Here is a 20,633-nt window from a genome sequence, read left to right as displayed (position 1 = left end):
TGTGTTGTTGTTTATCTTCTGCTGAAAAGTGTTGAGACTCAACTGTTTTACCAACTGATGTCAACGTAGAAACCTCCGTCTTGTTGATACAAGTTGAGCCTCTGAGCTTCTGACATTCTTCGGAGGCGTTGAGACAAGTCGAACCTGCTGAGCACGTCCTGGTCTGAGGATGAGAAGACGCTCAAAGAGGAAGCAGGACGCCGAGCCGACAGCAGCCGTGGATGGAGACGCAGGGTCAGGACTGCGGTCCGGATCACCTGCCGGGTGATGTGGAGCGGCAGAGACTCTGGACCAGGTCAGACATTTAATACCAACAACCATCAGTCGACACTCAGTTCGACTCTGGGCATGTTTACAACTAGTTGTTTCAATATTGCGTGTTATTACAACGATAAGACCAGACACATACGGTAGAAGAGATAATAAAATAAAGCAGTCATTTTATTCTCAGACATTTTGACTAAAATATGTTTCATCAATAGCAAGAAATAATCTCGCTAACCTCTCCAGTAAATAAACAAACACAGGTTTATTTACACAGGGCTCGGCAACAGACACCAGACAAGTCAAGTCAGACTTTGCATCTGCCATATTGAGTTTGGAGAGAAATTCAATATTTTGGTTATATTTATGATGAGTTAAAGTTATCACCGCTATGATGACATGTGTTATTAACTCGACTAATCTCTCCGTTAGCTGGGCGTAATCCTCCATAACAGCAACATAAACTAGACTTTGAATAGGACTTTTAAAACATAAAAAAACAAACCACAAACAGAAAATATTGAAAGGTGCAAGAAGGTAACAACATTGTGAGAACTAAAGCTAGTTAAATGATGAAATGATTTTTGATGAAGTTTATTGATTTTAATGAGAGTTTATGATCTGGATGTCAACATAAACATGAGTAAAATCAAGTGTCATTGATGAAGCTGTCGTCAGTTTCTCACCCGTCAGTCGCTGTGTTTGTTTTTATCCTCGTCATGGATCATCTGTTCTCTCTGCAGGTCCGAGTCCCGGTTCTGGTTCGTGGCCTTGTTCTTCGGCACCTGCCTCCTGTACTGCGCCAGGATGGCCATGCCGGTGTGTGCCGTCTCCATGGCAGCCACCTTCCACTGGTCCAAGATCGACACCGGGCTGGTTCTGGGCGGCTTCTTCTGGGGCTACTGCTGCACACAGATACTAGGTGGACACGCTAGTGACAAGTAAGTGACACGTCTGAACACACGTGTGACACGTGGAGCTCGGAGGCTGAAAGTTGCAGCGTCTCTGACGTCTGACGCGGGAATGTCTCTGCTCCATCTGTCGAGTGAGTTGAAGAACATTAGGGAGAACCTGAGGGACTTGTTAGCTCAGTTTGAAAGGTCATCCGTGGGTCAAGCATGGACTGTCATGTGTGCAGAGTCGGCGGAGAGAGAGTTCTGGTTCTCTCGGCGGCCTCGTGGTCGATGGTCACCATGGTGACACCTCAGCTGTCGCGGTTCAGCTCTCACTCCGTCCTCGTGATGACCGTGGCCAGAGTGTTGATGGGAGTGTTACAAGGTCAGAACCCCCTCGTGAGTATGGGACCAAAGCGGAGATCGTAACCCCCCCTCTCGTCCACTCAGGGGTCTTCTTCCCGTCTCTGGCCAGCCTGTGTTCTCAGAGAGTTCTGGAGGCGGAGCGCGGGTGTTTGATGAGCGCCATCCAGAGCGGCTCGTACCTGGGGTTTGAAAACACTCGCTGTCATGAAGACGAACTCAAACACTGATGTGTCTTCTCTCCAGGACCCTGCTGGCCGGTGTCCTGGGTTCTCTGCTCATGGAGCGCTACAGCTGGGAGATCTTGTTCTACTTTGTTGGTGCCATGGCCGCCCTGTGGGCGCTCGTGGTCTCCAATTTCTCACTGAAAGGTGCCAAGAGGAACTTTTGTATTTAATAAACAACCTTTTTCTTGGACTGGAAGTGACAACCTTCAATCATCTTGAACGTTTCACCTTCTCTTTTGTTTCAGATAAAGAGGTTCTGGTCCAGAAGAAGTCCCAGGAGATCATGTCCAGAACCTTCTGGCTCAGCGTCTGCAAGAAGAAGTCTGTCTGGTCAGCCGAGCCTCCTCTTCCTCACTTCTCTCTGACCTGCGGAGGTCCTGATGTCCGTGTGTCTTCCAGGTCTCTGGTCCTGGCTCACACCTGCATGTGCAGCTCCAGCTACATGCTGCTGTCATGGCTGCCCACGTACTTCGACGAAACCTTCCCCATGGAGAGCGTACGTTCTTCTCCTCCTCCAGTCTGTCTCGTTTTTCTCCATGAGAAATCACCAGTTTTTCATCTTTAAGTGACTCAATATTTTTTGTAAAGATTTTCATTTTTTAATTATATTTAAAAAGAAATGATTCAATTTCTTGGCTCCTCCGTTGAATTGTTGCCACGTTCTGCACGTGAAAAATACTTTTGAATCATCTTCGATTTGGCAGAGCTTTTAAAATTTGATCTGTCTTCCAGAGTTCCGTCTACAATGTGGTTCCCTGGCTGGTAGCGATCCCAGTGGTTCTGGTTTCAGGATGGATATCCGGGGTGCTTCTCAGGAGAGGTGTGCGTGCGTGCGTGTGTGTGTGTGTGTGCGTTTGTGTGTGTGTGTGTGTGTCACCAGATGTTTTTGAAAAGTACTGTAACTTTTATTCCTGCAGGTTACAACGTGTCCTCAGTCAGAAAGATAATGCAGGTCAGTGTTTTAACTTGTTTGATCAACGAAAGGTTAAACGAACGCTTCGATCGTTAATGTCAGTGGTCGTAATGTTATGGCAGTTTGGTGGATCACTATTGCACACTTGAGTGACGGCAAACTTCGTCAGTTCGTAGCGATGGGCGTGTCCAGTGTGTTCATCGTGTTGCTGTCCGGCGCCGCCACCATCACGGCCGCCGTCACCTACGTCACCATCGCCTTGAGCGCCACCACCTTCTCCAGCTGGTAACTACAGCGCGTCCGACCGGAACCATGTCTTTTTGTTTGACCTGTGTTTTAATCGTCCGCCAGCGGCACGTCGGTGAACGTCCAGGACCTGACGCCGTCGTGTGCCGGCGCCCTCTTCGGTGAGTTCCAACATCCTGTTTATTAACCCTGAACACGAGGGTCAGAAGTGGAGGACTTCAGGTTCAGATGAACCTCGATCATGCCGTGCCGTCCGTGTCTCTGACGTGTGTTTGTTCCTCACCAGGGTTCATGAACATGCTCGGAGCCTTCATGGGTGAGCAGACAAAGGTGTGTTTGTGTCGCGACCTCTCACCTCACTCCCCCCTCAGGGCTGGTGACCGTCTCGTTTTCCGGTTACCTGGTGGAGGTCACGTCGTCCTGGACGGCGGTTTTCAGCCTCATCACCCTCATCAACGCCGCGGGACTCGGGATCTTCCTGGTCTTCGGAGACGCCCGCCGGGTCGACCTGGAGATTCAAAGTCCACCTTCTGAGAAGTTCACCAACTCTTACTGTCCCTCAGGAAACCTGGTGGAGAAAGACATTTGAATGTACTGAAACCCTGGTCGAGGGTTTCAGGTCTAGATTTTCACAACTAGTTTTATGTTCTGTTTACTAATGTATACTTTAATTTAATGTTTAAATGTATTTAAATAAAGAAGTATTTCATATCCTCCTTGTTTGGCTCTGGTTTAACTAAAAGTATAGTTCCTATATGAACCACCAGGGGGCTCTGTTGACGGTGAACCTGTGACCTCTGTCTTGTTCAGTCATTTAATTAAATTTTAATATATTTAGAGATCGTCATATCATGTTGTTTTTATTATTTAGTTCCACTTGTTTGAATTAAATTAATCCAAAGAATAGAAACGTAATTTTCCTTCGAGATAATGAAGTGAAAAGAAAGATAAATTAAAAAGTCAAATTATTGGTTCTGAGTGTGATGAAAGTTAAATTAAAACATGTATTCATGGTTGATCACGTGTGAACATTGACTTGTGTTGACGTTCATTAGTTTTCATTAAGTTTTTATAGCTTTTTTTTTTTAATTAAATTTTGACTCGTTTCCATTTTTTCGGAAGTTGCACTCATGACCTTCCGGCGGCTCACGCTGCTGCAGTTTTCGACTCCTCCGCCCGGGGGCGCCAAAAGCAGTTCGAGCGATAAGTGGGGGTCTCCGGATCTGCGTGTGTCACATGGACGCTCGGCAGCACAGAGAAGGGACGCGCGCACAGATGGATGGGGCTTGACGGATCAGAACCAGCACCCGGACAGAACCTCGGAGATCCAGCAGGACGGACCCCCTCCCCGGCCCGACCCCCCTCCCCACCCCCGCCTTCAGGGGAGAAGATGAGGAAGAGGATGATGCAGATGTTGCTGATGAAGAAAAGGCTGATGTTCGTGGAAACGATGTGAGTCTCGCTTCGTGTCGCTGTGCGCGCGCGTGTGTGACCGTCTGAGGATGCGTGTGTGTGTGCGCGCGAGGGACGGGGGGGATTCTTATTGCGCGTGCGCGTGCACGTGTGTTCTGCGCAGTGACAGCAGGAATGTTTTATTCACGCGTGTTCGCTGCGCGCGCTCCCGCGGTCATACGTGTAACACGTGTGATGGCGATTGATCAGAAACACTGCGACGGACACGCGCGCCCCCTGTCATAATCAACATTGAAAGTCCCTGAGCGCGTGCACCCCTCCTGACATCCTCCCTTCTATGTCTCCTCACTCCTTCAGTGTTCCCTTCTATGTCTCCTCACTCCTTCAGTGTTCCCTTCTATGTCTCCTCACTCCTTCAGTGTTCCCTTCTATGTCTCCTCACTCCTTCAGTGCTTCCTTCTATGTCTACTCACTCCTTCAGTGCTTCCTTCTATGTCTCCTCACTCCTTCAGTGCTTCCTTCTATGTCTCCTCACTCCTTCAGTGTTCCCTTCTATGTCTACTCACTCCTTAAGTGCTTCCTTCTATGTCTCCTCACTCCTTCAGTGTTCCCTTCTATGTCTCCTCACTCCTTCACTGCTTCCTTCTATGTCTCCTCACTCCTTCAGTGCTTCCTTCTATCTCCTCACTCCTTCAGTGTTCCCTTCTATGTCTCCTCACTCCTTCAGTGCTTCCTTCTATGTCTCCTCACTCCTTCACTGCTTCCTTCCATGTCTCCTCACTCCTTCAGTGTTCCCTTCTATGTCTCATTACTCCTTCAGTGCTTCCTTCTATGTCTCCTCACTCCTTAAGTGCTCCCTTCTATGTCTCCTCACTCCTTCACTGCTTCCTTCTATGTCTCCTCACTCCTTCACTGCTTCCTTCTATGTCTCCTCACTCCTTCAGTGTTCCCTTCTATGTCTGCTCACTCCTTCAGTGCTTCCTTCTATGTCTCCTCACTCCTTCAGTGCTTCCTTCTATGTCTCCTCACTCCTTCAGTGCTTCCTTCTATGTCTCCTCACTCCTTCAGTGCTCCCTTCTATGTCTCCTCACTCCTTCAGTGCTTCCTTCTATGTCTCCTCACTCCTTCAGTGCTCCCTTCTATGTCTCCTCACTCATTCAGTGCTTCCTTCTATGTCTCCTCACTCCTTCAGTGCACCCTTCTATGTCTCCTTACTCCTTCACTGCTTCCTTATATGTCTCCTCACTCCTTCAGTGCTCCCGTCTATGTCTCCTCACTCCTTCAGTGCTCCCTTCTATGTCTCCTCACTCCTTCAGTACTTCCTTCTATGTCTCCTCACTCCTTCAGTGCTTCCTTCTACGTCCCCTCACTCCTTTAGTGCTTCCTTCTATGTCTACTCACTCCTTCAGTGCTTCCTTCTATGTCTCCTCACTCCTTCAGTGCTTCCTTCTATGTCTCCTCACTCCTTCAGTGTTCCCTTCTATGTCTACTCACTCCTTAAGTGCTTCCTTCTATGTCTCCTCACTCCTTCAGTGTTCCCTTCTATGTCTCCTCACTCCTTCACTGCTTCCTTCTATGTCTCCTCACTCCTTCAGTGCTTCCTTCTATCTCCTCACTCCTTCAGTGTTCCCTTCTATGTCTCCTCACTCCTTCAGTGCTTCCTTCTATGTCTCCTCACTCCTTCACTGCTTCCTTCCATGTCTCCTCACTCCTTCAGTGTTCCCTTCTATGTCTCATTACTCCTTCAGTGCTTCCTTCTATGTCTCCTCACTCCTTAAGTGCTCCCTTCTATGTCTCCTCACTCCTTCACTGCTTCCTTCTATGTCTCCTCACTCCTTCACTGCTTCCTTCTATGTCTCCTCACTCCTTCAGTGTTCCCTTCTATGTCTGCTCACTCCTTCAGTGCTTCCTTCTATGTCTCCTCACTCCTTCAGTGCTTCCTTCTATGTCTCCTCACTCCTTCAGTGCTTCCTTCTATGTCTCCTCACTCCTTCAGTGCTCCCTTCTATGTCTCCTCACTCCTTCAGTGCTTCCTTCTATGTCTCCTCACTCCTTCAGTGCTCCCTTCTATGTCTCCTCACTCATTCAGTGCTTCCTTCTATGTCTCCTCACTCCTTCAGTGCACCCTTCTATGTCTCCTTACTCCTTCACTGCTTCCTTATATGTCTCCTCACTCCTTCAGTGCTCCCGTCTATGTCTCCTCACTCCTTCAGTGCTCCCTTCTATGTCTCCTCACTCCTTCAGTACTTCCTTCTATGTCTCCTCACTCCTTCAGTGCTTCCTTCTACGTCCCCTCACTCCTTTAGTGCTTCCTTCTATGTCTCCTCACTCCTTCAGTGCACCCTTCTATGTCTCCTTACTCCTTCACTGCTTCCTTCTATGTCTCCTCACTCCTTCACTGCTTCCTTCTATGTCTCCTCACTCCTTCAGTGCTCCCTTCTATGTCTCCTCACTCCTTCAGTACTTCCTTCTATGTCTCCTCACTCCTTCAGTGCTTCCTTCTACATCTCCTCACTCCTTTAGTGCTTCCTTCTATGTCTCCTCATTCCTCCAGTTCTTCCTTCTATGTCTCCTCACACCTTCAGTGCTTCCTTCTATGTCTCCTCACTCCTTCAGTGTTCCCTTCCATGTCTCCTCACTCCTTCAGGGTTCCCTTCTACATCTCCTCAGTCCTGACATCCTCCCTTCTATATCTCCTCACTCCTTCCGTGCTGCCTTCTATGTCTCCTCACTCCTTCAGTGTTCCCTTCTATGTCTCCTCACTCCTTCAGTGTTCCCTTCCACATCTCCTCACTCCTTCAGTGTTACCTTCTATATCTCCTCACTCCTTCAGTGCTTCCTTCTATGTCTCTTCACTCCTTCCGTGTTCCCTTCTATGTCTCCTCACTCCGTCAGTGTTCCCTTCTACGTCTCCTCACTCCTTCAGTGCTTCCTTCTATGTCTCCTCACTCCTCCAGTGTTCCCTTCTATGTCTCCTCACTCCTTCAGTGTTCCCTTCCATGTCTCCTCACTCCTTCAGTGTTACCTTCTATATCTCCTCCCTCCTTCAGTGCTTCCTTCTATGTCTCCTCACTTCTATAGTGTTCCCTTCTACGTCTCCTCACTCCTTCAGTGCTTCCTTCTATCTCCTCACTCCTTCAGTGTTACCTTCTATGTCTCCTCACTCCTTCAATGTTACCTTCTATGTCTCCTCACTCCTTCAGTGCTTCCTTCTATGTCTCCTCACTCCTTCAGTGTTCCATTATATGTCTCCTCACTCCTTCAGTGTTACCTTCTATGTCTCCTTACTCCTTCAGTGCTTCCTTCTATGTCTCCTCACTCTTTCAGTGTTCCCTTCTACTTCTCCTCACTCCTTCATTGCTCCCTTCTATGTCTCCTCACTTCTATAGTGTTCCCTTCTACGTCTCCTCACTCCTTCAGTGCTTCCTTCTATCTCCTCACTCCTTCAGTGTTACCTTCTATGTCTCCTCACTCCTTCAATGTTACCTTCTATGTCTCCTCACTCCTTCAGTGCTTCCTTCTATGTCTCCTCACTCCTTCAGTGTTCCATTATATGTCTCCTCACTCCTTCAGTGTTACCTTCTATGTAACCTTACTCCTTCAGTGCTTCCTTCTATGTCTCCTCACTCCTTCAGTGTTCCCTTCTACTTCTCCTCACTCCTTCATTGCTCCCTTCCATGTCTCCTCACTCCTTCAGTGCTTCCTTCTATGTCTCCTCACTCCTTCATTGCTCCCTTCCATGTCTCCTCACTCCTTCATCGCTCCCTTCCATGTCTCCTCACTCCTTCAGTGCTTCCTTCTATGTCTCATAACTCCTTCACTGCTCCCTTCTACGTCTCCTCGCTCCTTCAGTGCTTCCTTCTATGTCTCCTCACTCCTTCAGTGCTTCCTTCCATGTCTCCTCACTCCTTCAGTGCTTCCTGCTAAGTCTCCTCACTCCTTCAGTGCTTCCTGCTGTCTCCTCACTCCTTCAGTGTTACCTTCTGTCTCCTCACTCCTTTAGTGCTTCCTTCTATGTCTCCTCACTCCTTCAGTGCTTCCTTCTATGTCTCCTCACTCCTTCAGTGCTTCCTGCTGTCTCCTCACTCCTTCAGTGTTACCTTCTGTCTCCTCACTCCTTTAGTGCTTCCTTCTATGTCTCCTCACTCCTTCAGTGCTTCCTTCTATGTCTCCTCACTCCTTCAGTGCTTCCTGCTACGTCTCCTCACTCCTTCAGTGTTCCCTTCTATGTCTCCTCACTTCTTCAGTGTTACCTTCTGTCTCCTCACTCCTTCAGTTCTTCTTTCTATGTCTCCTCACTCCTTCAGTGCTTCCTTCTATGTCTCCTCACTCCTTCAGTGCTCCCTTCTATGTCTCCTCACTCCTTCAGTGTTCCCTTCTATGTCTCCTCACTCCTTCAGTGTTCCGTTCTATGTCTCCTCACTCCTTCAGTGTTCCCTTCCATGTCTCCTCACTCCTTCAGTGCTTCCTTCTATGTCTCCTCACTCCTTCAGTGTTCCCTTCCATGTCTCCTCGCTCCTTCAGTTCTTTCTTCTATGTCTCCTCACTCCTTCAGTGCTTCCTTCTATGTCTCCTCACTCCTTCAGTGTTCCCTTCTATGTCTCCTCACTCCTTCAGTGTTCCGTTCTATGTCTCCTCACTCCTTCAGTGTTCCCTTCCATGTCTCCTCACTCCTTCAGTGCTTCCTTCTATGTCTCCTCACTCCTTCAGTGTTCCCTTCCATGTCTCCTCGCTCCTTCAGTTCTTTCTTCTATGTCTCCTCACTCCTTCAGTGCTTCCTTCTATGTCTCCTCACACCTTCAGTGCTTTCTTCTATGTCTCCTCACTCCATCAGTGCTTCCTTCTATGTCTACTCACTCCTTCAGTGTTCCCTTCTGTGTCTCCTCACTCCTTCAGGGCTTCCTTCTATGTCTCCTCACTCCTTCAGTGTTCCCTTCTGTGTCTCCTCACTCCTTCAGTGCTTCCTTCTATGTCTACTCACTCCTTCAGTGCTTCCTTCTATGTCTCCTCACTCCATCATCATCATCATCATCATAACATTCATCATCTTCATCATCATCATAACAATCGTCATTATCATCATCTTCATCATCAAGTTCAAGTTCTTTTATTGTACATGTATCGAGACATACAGCATAAATTAAATTGTGGTCCTCTCTGACCCATGATGCAAAACGTGAATACCATTAAAAGGACATTAATTAAGACATTCATCATCACCATCATAACATTCATCTTCATCATCACCATCATAACATTCATCTTCATCATCATCATCATCATCATAACATTCATCTTCATCATCACCATCATAACATTCATCTTCATCATCATCATCATCATCATAACATTCATCTTCATCATCACCATCATAACATTCATCTTCATCATCATCATCACCATCATAACATTCATCTTCATCATCACCATCATAACATTCATCTTCATCATCATCATCATCATCATAACATTCATCTTCATCATCATCATCACCATCATAACATTCATCTTCATAATCATCATAACATTCATCTTCATCATCACCATCATAACATTCATCTTCATCATCATCATCATCATCATCATAACATTCATCTTCATCATCATCATCACCATCATAACATTCATCTTCATAATCATCATAACATTCATCATCATCATCATCATCATCATAACATTCACCTTCATCATCATAATAATAATCATCATCATCACCATCATAACAACAATATTCATCATCATCATCATCTCCATCCCCATAACCTTCATCATCACAATCATAACAATCATCATCTCCATCATCTTCATCATCACCATCATAACAACCATCATCATCATCATCATCAATATAATCAGCATCATCATCACCATCATAACAATCATCTTCATCATCATCATCATCTTCATTATAATCATCATCATAACAATAATCTTCATCACCATCATCATAAAAAAATGTAACATCATTATCATCACAATCAATGCATGATTATCTCTATGTTCACCAAACTCTCTCTTCATCATCATCATCATCATCATCATCTTCATCATCATCACCACAGTTCTCTTTAGCTCCACCTTCCTGGTGTGTCCAGCTGAGCTGATGGACCAGTCAGATGTAAATAATGGAGATAAAACGTTGTCGTCTCAGCGCCTCGTTAATCGTTGAGGCGTGAGAATGTTTGACCCAATTCACATCATGTGTGCGCACACACACACACACACACACACACACACACACACACACACACACACACACGGGAGTATGTGTGTCACTCAGGCTCCACATGCTTTCAAACATGACTTGATTCTCTGACCTCTGTGACGCGTGAACGTTCTGGAAGCAGACGTGTTTTCATCCTTCACACTTGGTCTGTAACCATCTCACAAACTCAGCAGACGCTGAGACTGAACCGAGATAAACACCGACCACTGCCAAGACTGTGGGAGCATGTTTGTGCGTCTCTACATGGTGTTGTTAGTCTGCTTCTGCGCGTGTGTTACACTTGTTCGTCACCTCAGAACCCGGTTCACGTCTCAATCCCACTTCTTCTCGGCTCCGCGACACCCGAGGCCTCAGAAGTGTGACCTTCGTGTGTGTGTGTGTGTGTGTGTGGGTGTGCGTTCTTCCTCAGATCTTCATGAGAGCGCGACACAGTGACAGCAAGTGAGCGCCGGCGCCACCACATGGCCTCCATGCAGGACGGGCTAATATTCACGGCTCCTCCCTACGGCAAAGTCCTGCTGCTGGGCGCCATCGCCGCGGCCTCCGCCTTCGTGGTCACCATCCTCATCGTGGTCCTGTGTGTGGGCTGCCAGAGGTACACACACACACACACACACACACACACACACAAACACACACACACACACCAATGTCCAGCACTAAATCATGTGCTCTGTGATCCACTACTCGGGACTGCTCTGTCACAATTGAGTTTTTTTTGACCACACACTTTCTTTCCACAACACACACAAATATTCACACACACTCTCTCTCACACACACACACACACACACTCTTAAACACACACATAAACAAATACACACACACAAATTGTCTCTCACACACACACTGAGGGTTAAGATGTCTAAGTCTTGAACGACAGTTGTTGGGGGGGCAGGCAGGACCTGTGTCATCCTGGCAGGTTGATTGACAGGTGTGTGTGTGTGTGTTTGTGTGTGTCCACAGGAAAGGTAAAAGTCACAATGTTCCAGGTGAAAGTGGGAAACGCAGACTCATCAACATGGTGAGTGCAAATGTTGTCTAGGGTTGGGATTACACTGTGACTAACTGTGTGTGTGTGTGTGTGTCTGTGTCTGTGTCTGTGCGTGTGTGTGTGTCTGTGTGTGTGTGTGTTTGTCTGTGTCTGTGCGTGTGTGTCTGTGTGTCTGTGTGTGTGTGTGTCTGCAGGGCCTCCTCCGCCAGTCAAAGCTTCGGTCCATCAGTAAAAACGATGCAGACGTGAAAATAAGCTGCAACGGCAAAAGTAGGTTCTGGCGTTTCCTTCTGGTCTCATGTCACTTCCTGGTCACATGACTACATAACATGGGGGGAGGGGGGGGGGTTCTCTGCTCGAGAACCAACGTTTTTAATCCTGCCGGAGCTGACATGATTATTTTAAACCAATATTCAGCTTTTTTCTCGCGACTGTGCTCTTTCCTGGAGGATTACCGAGATGTTCCCAAGTCAGATGATAGACCACATTTCTTCAGGATGTTCAGGGTCTTCCCCGGGTTCCCCTCTTAGTCTACCACCTCACAAGTACAGGAGACCAGTAGGATCTTCTGATGACCACCTACAGGTGGATCATGGTGGACAATCATCTAACATCAGATTGGACCCGGATCAGAACCTCGTCCAGAAACTCACTTGACATCTTAAGAAGCTTGTGGAGGACAATCTTAGCTTAAGCTGCCCCCCCACGGGGTCATTCTTTAAAGACAATTAATGGATGAGAATTTAACCTTCACTCCACAACCTGAACTCACACCTAATACTGCGTCTCCATGGCAACAAGTCAGGCATTAAAGTTGTGAAGTTTAAAAATAGAGTTTGATTCTATTTTCGGTCTGATCTCAGCTGTGAGGACGTCAAGGGCGTGTTTATCAAAGACTGAGGAACCGTCTCTCGTATTGCCATGACTGAGCACTTGTGTCTTGGCTCCGCCCCCCTGTAGGCCGCCAGCTCCCTCAGGTCCCGTCGGGCTCGGAGGACGCGGACCACACGTACTCAGAGGTGGGACGCCCCTCCACCAAACGGAAGGACGAAGCCCTGTACGCCATGGTGGGTCGCGCGGGCCAGACCGACACCCCGGCTCCACCGGCCGTCCCCGCCAACACGCCGGCACCCCCGGACCCCGACGGTGACGCGGAAGACGGGATGCCCGACCCGGAGGTCCTCACACCGCCTCACCCTCCGGAGACGGCGGAGTACGCCTGCGTGCGGAAGCTCCGGAAGTCGGAAAAGGCTCCGCAGAAGCGAGACAGTGGGACGGACACGGCGGACGCTCCGCCCACGAGACACGCGCCGCCCTCGCATCCCGCGCCGCCGCCGCCGCACCCCCACAGCACGAAGCTGCCTCGGAGGAACAAGGACGCCTTCAACGTGCCGGCGTTCCCGAAGGTAGAGGTAGTCTTTCTCTTGCTGCTCGACTGAAAGAGCTTTTCAGTTCCACTGTTGTAATTCAACGCCACTAATTATCATCAGGTTTTACTCCGGCATTGATTTTATCATCCACGGGATACATTTTTCATCTACCTTTAGTCATAATCCATCTACTGAAATAAAACCATCTACTGTCCAAAGTCAAGAGCCAAATGGCTCTTCCTGCACCTTTGATCCTGTCGTCGCTCGTTGTGATCCAGCGTCTCGATCTCCTTATGCTCCACAGGAAGTGATGTTCATGGGCAATGGCGAGCAGTATATCTGGAAGCCTCCGGAAGACGAAGAGATGCTGGCACTGCAGAACAAAGCCCTGGTCCCGCTGGGCAGCCACATGATGGAGAACATCCAGCCTTCGGCCGCCGCGGTGAGTATCCACGCGTCCCAAGTCAAAGCTCTACAACCGTCTCACTGTCGCTCCTCCAGGTGGCCGAGATGTACTCCAAGGTTTGTAAGACCGGGAAGAAGAAGCGAGCCGTTCCGGGTTCGCCTCCGTCCAATCCCGGCTTCAGGACCCTGGGGCGAGGCGATCGCAACCGAGACCACGACGGGGGCTTCAGCGTGGTGGTCAAGCCTCAGACGTGGGCGCCCCTGGAGGGCAAGGCGATGGCGGGCACGCTCGACGACCACTGCTACGAGTCCTTCGGGGCCGAGGATAGTGACCCCGCCTACGAGAACGTGGACATGGGATGGAGGCGGGAGCGCCCGCCCAACACCTGTGCCACGCTGCGTACCAGGAGGAAAAAATCCCAGCAGCCCCTGCAGCAGCAGCAACCGCCACCGCCGCCTCCCACGCAGCAGAATCCCAAACTGCAGCATCTTCCCGCTAAAGCGCTGCTGCTGCCGGGCGAGAACCTGTACGAGAGCATCGGGGACCTGAAGCAGGGCTCCACCACCTCCAGCACCACCACCATCTTCACCTTCAACGACGGCATGGAGATGTACGTGACGGGGCTCTGAGGCTCCACCCCCGCCCCCCCCCAGCGCCACTATACTCACTGTTTACATCACGTCATGACATCACGCCGTCGCTCGAGGCCTTAAGTCGGGAAACGCCGACCAGTCGTGACCGAGCGAAACACAAAAAAGAATCAATCCGAAGTAATCCAAAGCTAGCGAAGAATCAACGAGCACAAGAACGTCGCAGAAGCACAACGAGAATCTTCCTCCATACTAGTCTGCGGAGGAAGCAAAGAATCATGGGAAATGTTTGGTAGCACTTGATGTAAAGATCTACGAGATGAATTACGAATCAAAGAACGCTCAGGGACGAGAGGAACAATCGGAACAGCTACGAGAAATTGCACATTTTTCATTGAAATTGATCCGTCCGACCACGGAAGGTTTCCATCGCTTTTATTATTGACGATCATTTCGCGTAGATTTCAAAATCATTTCCATCGGTTTCCTCGCAGATTCCTTTTCTCTTCGACTTCACCTCATATCGACTTCAAGAAAAAAATGAAGAAACGGCAAAGAAAAGTTCAACGTTTGACTTTAAAGTGGAGCTGAGGAGCGACGTCCTCCTGGTACCGATCTTCGCTAGCTAACTACGTGCTGCTAACAGTTGCCTCGGAGATCGGAACCGGAAGGAGGAAATGATGTCACGAGTTGGATCACAACATCGGAGCTAAAGAAAATAGTGTCATATCCTAGAATTTCGGACCAGGAAGTGAGATGAAGGGGTTACAGGAAGTGACATCGGCAGATCCTTGGCTCCATTTTAAACGCGAGAAAATGAAAAAGTAGCAACAATTTTGCTGGAAATTTGCCTTAAACTTCACTTGAAAGTGAGATATTTAAAGACGTGTTGACTCCTCCCCCCCGACCCCTCGGCCCCGCCCCTCTGCTGCTTCTGTAAATTAGCTGTTGTTTTCTTTGTCGTCTGTTTCTGCACTCTGCCTGTTGACGTTGCATGCTGACAATTAAAAAAAAACCTCAAGTAAATATGTATGTTTTTATTTTGCTTTAGTTTTTTTCTGTGTTGCTTTGACGCCGCAGCTCGTCTCCCTCGACACGAACAGATGGACTAACGTGAACTGTAGCTGGAGAATCTGCTCCAAAAAAAAAAACCCAGACCCTCCACCCTAGTCCTCAGACCTCCCCGGATCAGTCCACCGAGGTGCCGCTACACCCACGTTACCGTCGGTGACATGAAAAAAGAAAAAAAAAGGCCTCCTTGAGGCTGACAGGAAGTGACATCATGGATCTGGTTGCTGTGGTGATGCTGTGTGTTGATGTGTTTGTAAAAAAGACAAATAAATATATGATCAGTGTCGACATCTTTTCTATCATGTTTCCTCGTGTTCTGGAGCGCCGGCGGCTTTCGACCCGGGTCGCCGGCCGGCGCCACCTGCTGGCTGATGTTGTGTTTGCTCTCCGGACGACGACGTTGTACCAGATTGTAATGTTTTTTTCTAAACAGATTATTGATGAAATGTCGTCACGTTTATACTTTTGTAATAAAGTGAAACTTTAAAACCCAGAAATGGCAAAAGTGTCACTTATTTAGAACCAAGTCTGGACGACTTGACGGAACATTTTTTGGCGTTAAAGTTGAACTTCCTAGTTGACCTTCGACCTTGACGTGAGTGTAGAATCCACCAAAGTAAAAAGTTGTAATTTTTTTTGTAATTCCGGTCTCAATGTACAACGTTTTTGTTAAAGTATCATCGTTTTATATTCTGTGTAATGTTTGTTTTTAATTTGTTTTCTTAACAAACACACAAATACACATGTGCAACACACAATCAACGCACCTGACTTCATATTAACCCACATTTTATCAAACATAACACATTTAAAAAGACTAATAACACACACATAAAACAAGAATAAACAGAAACAAAGACGACACTGTGACACAACACAAACTCACAAATAACAAAACAAAAACACACAATCAGATATAAAATGTAATAACAAAATCATAACATTCCATCACAAAACCACTTACACACACACACCTGATCAATTCTCATGATCAGGTGTGTGTGCGTGTGTGTGTGTGTGAGAGAGAGTGGGGCGGCGAGTGTGTGTGTCGGAGGAAGGGATGGCGGGACCGAACGTGAGTGTGTGTCGTAGCGGGGGTGGGGGATGGGTAGGTGGGGGGGAAATAGGTCACCCCATAAAACAAAAAGCTTGCAGTCAACATTGCAACCGCCGGGTGAGCTGTGATTGGCCGGCCTGTCGCCATGGCAACATGTTAACCTTGAGGCAGCAGTCACGTGGGCGGCGGCGTCTTCGCTCGTCTTGTAGGATCCGTCATGTGACGTCGCCGTGTCACAGACGACCACGGGGACGGAGGGTCCACAGACACACACCTCGAGAGTTCACGCAACAACAGTGTGACGTCACGAGGGAACAATAGTGGGGGGCAGGAGGGTCTGACTTCAGGAACCAGAGCGACACTGGCCTCTGCCGGTCAAGGAGTGTATCACAGCAGCAGGACGTGAAACCAGGTCACAGCCCTCGGTGACCTCTGGGTTGAACTGGACCATGAGCTCACACTGACGATAATAAAGTCACAATCTTTCACTTTTATGTTAGGGATTAATTATTATAATTAATTTTGTTAAACATTTATCAGACACAGAAAAGTTACATTTTTATCTTAATAATTCACTTCACTGACTTTAATAAAAATGTATTTAACCAAGTTAAATACATATATATTTTAAATTGAGTAACGCATTTGTAAATCGATTTACAGATTTTAAAATTGACTTACACATTTTATTATTGAGTTACGCATTTGTAATGCAAGTGACAAATTTCACAATCGAGTTACACGTTTGTAAATTTATTTACATATTTTAAAATTGAGTAATGCATTTGTAAATTGATTTACATATTTTTAAATTGACTTACAAATTTTATAATTGAGTTACGCATTTGTAATTCAAGTCACAAATTTGTAAATCAAGTTACTCTTTGTAAATCAATTTACACATTTCAAAATTGAGTCACAAAATTCAAAATCTAGTTACACATTTGTAAATCTCTTTACATATTTCAAAATTGAGTTATGCATTTGTAAATTGATTTACATATTTTAAAATTGACTTACACATTTAATAATTGAGTTACACATTTGTAATTCAAGTAAAACATTTGTTAATGAAGTTAAGCATTTGAAAATGAATTTACACATTTAAAAATCTAGTTAAACATTTGTAAATCGAGTTATTCATTTGAAATAACGAGTTACACGCTTGTGACAGATTTGACTCAATGATCTCCCGTAAGAATATCGACTTAAATACATTTAATAACACAAAAAACACAGAGTGACAGCAACATAAACAGAGCAACTCACCGGATGTTGACTCCAGAGATGATTCAAAATAAATCCAGATTTATCGATCATCCATCGATGGCATCGTCAATATCCTATAAAACATGACATTATTATTATTATTATCTGTTTAGATTCTTGACGATTTAAAAATGTTGAAATCACAATGTTACAGTTGGACAGATTACAATAAGGCTTCAATATAAGTAAATAAGTAAATGACTTAAATACTTTACAGTTTGTATTAAAAACGTATTAAACGATAATAAATTAATTTAGCCGAAGTCTGTGTTTGTTTAATTTGAATCCATTCTTTAAAAAGTAATTTCCTTAAAAGCGTTATATTGTTGTTCATGCTGTAGCATTAGCTGGATTAGCTTCATTTTACCCGTTTAGAAATACTTGTATTTACAGTCAGTTTACAGTATTTTAGACCTTTTGTAACCTTTCAAAATAAATAAAAATACTCACCAGTTTGTGTCCGCGCCGAAACTACGTCGGTGACTATTTTATTTCGCTCATATGCGGTTTGCGTTTAACGGATATATTTTTTCGGTAAAAAGAAAATCAAAACTTATTTGCCGCCGAAAAATGACGTCACATCCGCCGACATGTCCTGCATGAATTCATATTTAAATAATTTCTAATAATGTTTTTTTCAGAATATATTGTAGTAAAAACGTTGATATTTAATTGTAAATAAAAAATAGTTTCAGTTTCAACGGAAAAAAAACGAAAAATGTAACACACCAATATCACCAGCAGAGGGCGGCAGTTGAAACGTAATAAATCAACCAAAACAAGCGGAATAATAAAAACGTGCTTTTAAATTCAGATTTCAGGAAGAATGTAGAAACAAATTCAAACACAACTTAGAAAGAGCAGCTAAGATGGACAAACAAGTCTGTGTTCAACCTCCTGCCCCATGAGCAAGTCATTATTGGAAGTGAAACATGTGTCTTCTGAACACCAGAGCAGTTTCATCGTCAAAAGTATAAAACAGAGTCAGCTGAGGTCACGTGACTGACGCAGATTGTAAACAGTTTAGCAGCATTTTTCAAAAATATATTAAACATCTAAGTCGTTGAGAGTCTGTAGAAGTTCTGATTGTCGGACTTGTCAGATCCTCCAGGAGGTTCTCGAGTTCCGGACGATTCACCAAACCCTCCTGGTGTTTGAGGAGTTCGACGGGGCCGGGACCACAAGGTTCCTCTCGCCCTCCAGAGCCTTGAGCCGCAGGTTCCGCTCCTCCTCCTGGACCTGCAGGTGGAGCAGCTGGTGCAGCAGGTCCTGCCTCTGCCTCTCCTGGACCAGACCCATGCGGACCAGCTTCTCCTCGTTCAGACGCAGCAGAACACGACCTTGAGAGCCAGAGGTCAGACGAGATGTTCCTGGTGTGTGTGTGTGTGTGTGTGTGTACCTGTGATGGCGTGCTGGGAGAACACCTCCAGGTAGGTCAGGTAGTTGTGAGGACAGTGTTTCTTCAGCCAGCGACACACGTCCTGCTGCGTCCACATGATGACCGGACGGGTGACGAAGGCCGGCGGGCTGGTGTGGTACAAGCCGGTGCCGTCGCCATGACGACGCTGAAGGGACATAAAGTGAGCCTAAGAACTCTGATGGAATGTAGGGCAGCGTAGATGCTTGTGCGAGTGCCAGCATCGTGAACCGGTTCCGGACCTGAGCTCCTGGATCCGAGCCGGGCTGTTGCAGCAGCTTCACCGTCCGGCGCCGCCCGTCGTGCCACGTCAGGTTCCCGTTGCTGCAGCCAATCAGCTGCTGGCGGATGTCGTCAGGTATCGCCCGGTACGCCACGGCCGGACGACAGAAGCTGAAACTGGACGCAGCTGCAGGAGAGATTATATTATTATATTTATTATATATATATACATTATTTCTATTATATTATATCCTTGATTATATCGTCAAACACTAACCATCATCACACAACACAAGCTCATGGTCACACAATTGTTGAGTTTAAATATACACAATTTTTTAAAAGTTGATTAACTTCCTGTTTCTGACAGTTTGATCACGTGATATAAAACTTTTTGAGTGAATTTGAGTTTTAAGTTTTGCTGGATTTTATTAGATTTCCCCCCAATTTTATTCAGGCTTTTTGCGCCTTTATTTTGGCCCCTCACTACAGTCGCTGTGTAACATGTGGCCCCTGAGTGAAGTCAAAGTTGTCAAATCTTGCAGAAGATTAATTAGTCGCTGATTAATCGCAATCAATACAATGTTGAAGCTCAAAGTTACGAGCTTCATGAACGCATCTTTAAACACAACGATCTATTTTTATTTCTTCTTGTTTTTCAAACTTCGTATTAGATCTTAAACTGAAACTCACTTTTGTGTTTGGATTGTATAAAGATGCGGTCGATTATTCATGCGAACACACATTTCACTGTGGACACACTCACATAAACACACACACACACACACAAACACACAAACACACACAAACACACGCACACACAGACAGAAAAACATGCGCACACACAGAAACACACGCACACACACACACACACGCACACACACACAGAAAAACACGCACACACAGAGAAACACACGCACACACACAAACACACACACACAAACACACGCACACACACACACACGCGGACACACACAAACACACGCACGCACACACAGAAAAACACGCACAAACACAGAAACACACACACACGCACACACAAAGAAACACACACACACGCACACACACAGAAACACACACACACAAACACACACACACACACGCACACACACACAAACACACAGAAACACACACACACGTGAATCATGAGACAGTATTATTGTATCAGTAATAATATTAGTTTACTCAGGTTACAACTAGTAAATAATTGTTCTGGTTACAGATCATATTTTCGTGCGTGTGTTTGTGTGCGTGTGTGTGCGTGTGTGTGTGCGCGCGTGTGTGTTTACCGTCGACAGCCATCTCCTTCTACTCCAACATCGTCTCCTCTTGTTGTCAATAAGTTCCCGCGAACAAAAGTTCTGGAAGGTTCTCTGCTCCGTCGGTTCCGTCCATAAACCGTCTCCAGCGAGCCTGTCTGTCGCCCTTGCTAGCTGGGCCTCACCCGCCACACTGGTTCCGTGGGTCGGACTGGTCCTGCGGGTTCTGACTTCTCTCCTCCGCCGCCGAGCTCAGGTGCGCGCGGAGAAGCGCGTGCACGTGTCCGTGAGAATGAGACGCGTGATTGTGTCCGGAAGTGGAAACAGACCCGAGGCTGTCATTAACTCCCCCCTCCTCCCCCCCCTCACCCCTCCTCCCCCCTCCTCACCCCTCCTCCCCCTCTGCCCTCCTCCCTCTGTACTTTTCTTCTGC

The 20,633-nt window shown here is 46.7% G+C and overlaps 3 protein-coding genes and 1 long non-coding RNA gene across 6 annotated transcripts; 2 read left to right on the top strand and 2 right to left on the bottom strand.

Moving 5' to 3' along the window:
* The first annotated feature begins 53 nt into the window (after positions 1-53).
* LOC148059032 (voltage-gated purine nucleotide uniporter SLC17A9-like) lies at positions 54-3,618 on the top strand. 3 transcript variants are annotated; one of them, XM_087782439.1, is made up of 13 exons: positions 56-295; positions 1,008-1,205; positions 1,403-1,542; positions 1,608-1,707; positions 1,767-1,891; positions 1,993-2,077; positions 2,147-2,243; positions 2,480-2,567; positions 2,665-2,699; positions 2,830-2,945; positions 3,012-3,067; positions 3,193-3,222; positions 3,278-3,618. In XM_087782439.1, the coding sequence occupies exons 1-13, from the start codon at positions 222-224 to the stop codon at positions 3,493-3,495; spliced, it is 1,362 nt and encodes a 453-aa protein (XP_087638565.1). In that variant the 5' UTR covers positions 56-221; the 3' UTR covers positions 3,496-3,618. The 3 variants fall into 3 exon arrangements, with proteins under 3 accessions (XP_087638563.1, XP_087638564.1, XP_087638565.1); XM_087782437.1 differs by having other exon boundaries at positions 54-295; positions 2,480-2,699; positions 2,783-2,945; XM_087782438.1 differs by having other exon boundaries at positions 55-295; positions 2,480-2,699.
* On the bottom strand, positions 3,385-17,839 carry LOC148059030 (uncharacterized). The gene is made up of 3 exons (XR_015709497.1): positions 17,753-17,839; positions 17,303-17,376; positions 3,385-3,474 (listed from the first exon to the last, which is right to left on the bottom strand). It is a non-coding gene; the product is annotated as an uncharacterized LOC148059030 (long non-coding RNA).
* On the top strand, positions 4,093-15,473 carry LOC148059031 (uncharacterized). The gene is made up of 7 exons (XM_087781999.1): positions 4,093-4,358; positions 10,955-11,140; positions 11,512-11,569; positions 11,734-11,809; positions 12,500-12,945; positions 13,214-13,351; positions 13,411-15,473. The coding sequence occupies exons 2-7, from the start codon at positions 11,007-11,009 to the stop codon at positions 13,942-13,944; spliced, it is 1,386 nt and encodes a 461-aa protein (XP_087638125.1). The 5' UTR covers positions 4,093-4,358; positions 10,955-11,006; the 3' UTR covers positions 13,945-15,473.
* Positions 17,840-18,090: 251 nt separating the features above from the next.
* Positions 18,091-20,550, bottom strand: LOC148059029 (sterile alpha motif domain-containing protein 10-like). Its single transcript, XM_087781965.1, has 4 exons — positions 20,231-20,550; positions 18,962-19,128; positions 18,702-18,867; positions 18,091-18,642 (listed from the first exon to the last, which is right to left on the bottom strand). Exons 1-4 carry the CDS (start codon positions 20,241-20,243, stop codon positions 18,437-18,439), a joined length of 552 nt encoding a protein of 183 aa, XP_087638091.1. The 5' UTR covers positions 20,244-20,550; the 3' UTR covers positions 18,091-18,436.
* Positions 20,551-20,633: the final 83 nt, after the last annotated feature.

Source organism: Callionymus lyra, chromosome 19 (genome assembly GCF_982586985.1).
Source record: "Callionymus lyra chromosome 19, fCalLyr1.hap1.1, whole genome shotgun sequence".
Taxonomy (NCBI): domain Eukaryota; kingdom Metazoa; phylum Chordata; class Actinopteri; order Syngnathiformes; family Callionymidae; genus Callionymus; species Callionymus lyra.
Note: the sequence above shows the minus strand (reverse complement) of the source record. Positions and strands in the feature narration are given on the sequence as shown.

What these genes read in the sequence shown, in the direction of transcription:
- LOC148059032 (XM_087782437.1), top strand. Translation starts at nt 222, where the DNA reads ATGGAGACGCAGGGTCAGGACTGCGGTCCGGATCACCTGCCGGGTGAT. An exon ending in TGCAAGAAGAAGTCTGTCTG is followed by an intron (nt 2,078 to 2,146) that starts GTCAGCCGAGCC and finishes TGTGTCTTCCAG; the next exon opens with GTCTCTGGTCCTGGCTCACA. An exon ending in CAGTCAGAAAGATAATGCAG is followed by an intron (nt 2,700 to 2,782) that starts GTCAGTGTTTTA and finishes ATGTTATGGCAG; the next exon opens with TTTGGTGGATCACTATTGCA.
- LOC148059031 (XM_087781999.1), top strand. Translation starts at nt 11,007, where the DNA reads ATGGCCTCCATGCAGGACGGGCTAATATTCACGGCTCCTCCCTACGGC. An exon ending in CTGTGTGTGGGCTGCCAGAG is followed by an intron (nt 11,141 to 11,511) that starts GTACACACACAC and finishes GTGTGTCCACAG; the next exon opens with GAAAGGTAAAAGTCACAATG. An exon ending in AACGCAGACTCATCAACATG is followed by an intron (nt 11,570 to 11,733) that starts GTGAGTGCAAAT and finishes GTGTGTCTGCAG; the next exon opens with GGCCTCCTCCGCCAGTCAAA.
- LOC148059029 (XM_087781965.1), bottom strand. An exon ending in GCTCGGATCCAGGAGCTCAG is followed by an intron (nt 18,868 to 18,961) that starts GTCCGGAACCGG and finishes ATGTCCCTTCAG; the next exon opens with CGTCGTCATGGCGACGGCAC. An exon ending in CTCCCAGCACGCCATCACAG is followed by an intron (nt 18,643 to 18,701) that starts GTACACACACAC and finishes CTGGCTCTCAAG; the next exon opens with GTCGTGTTCTGCTGCGTCTG.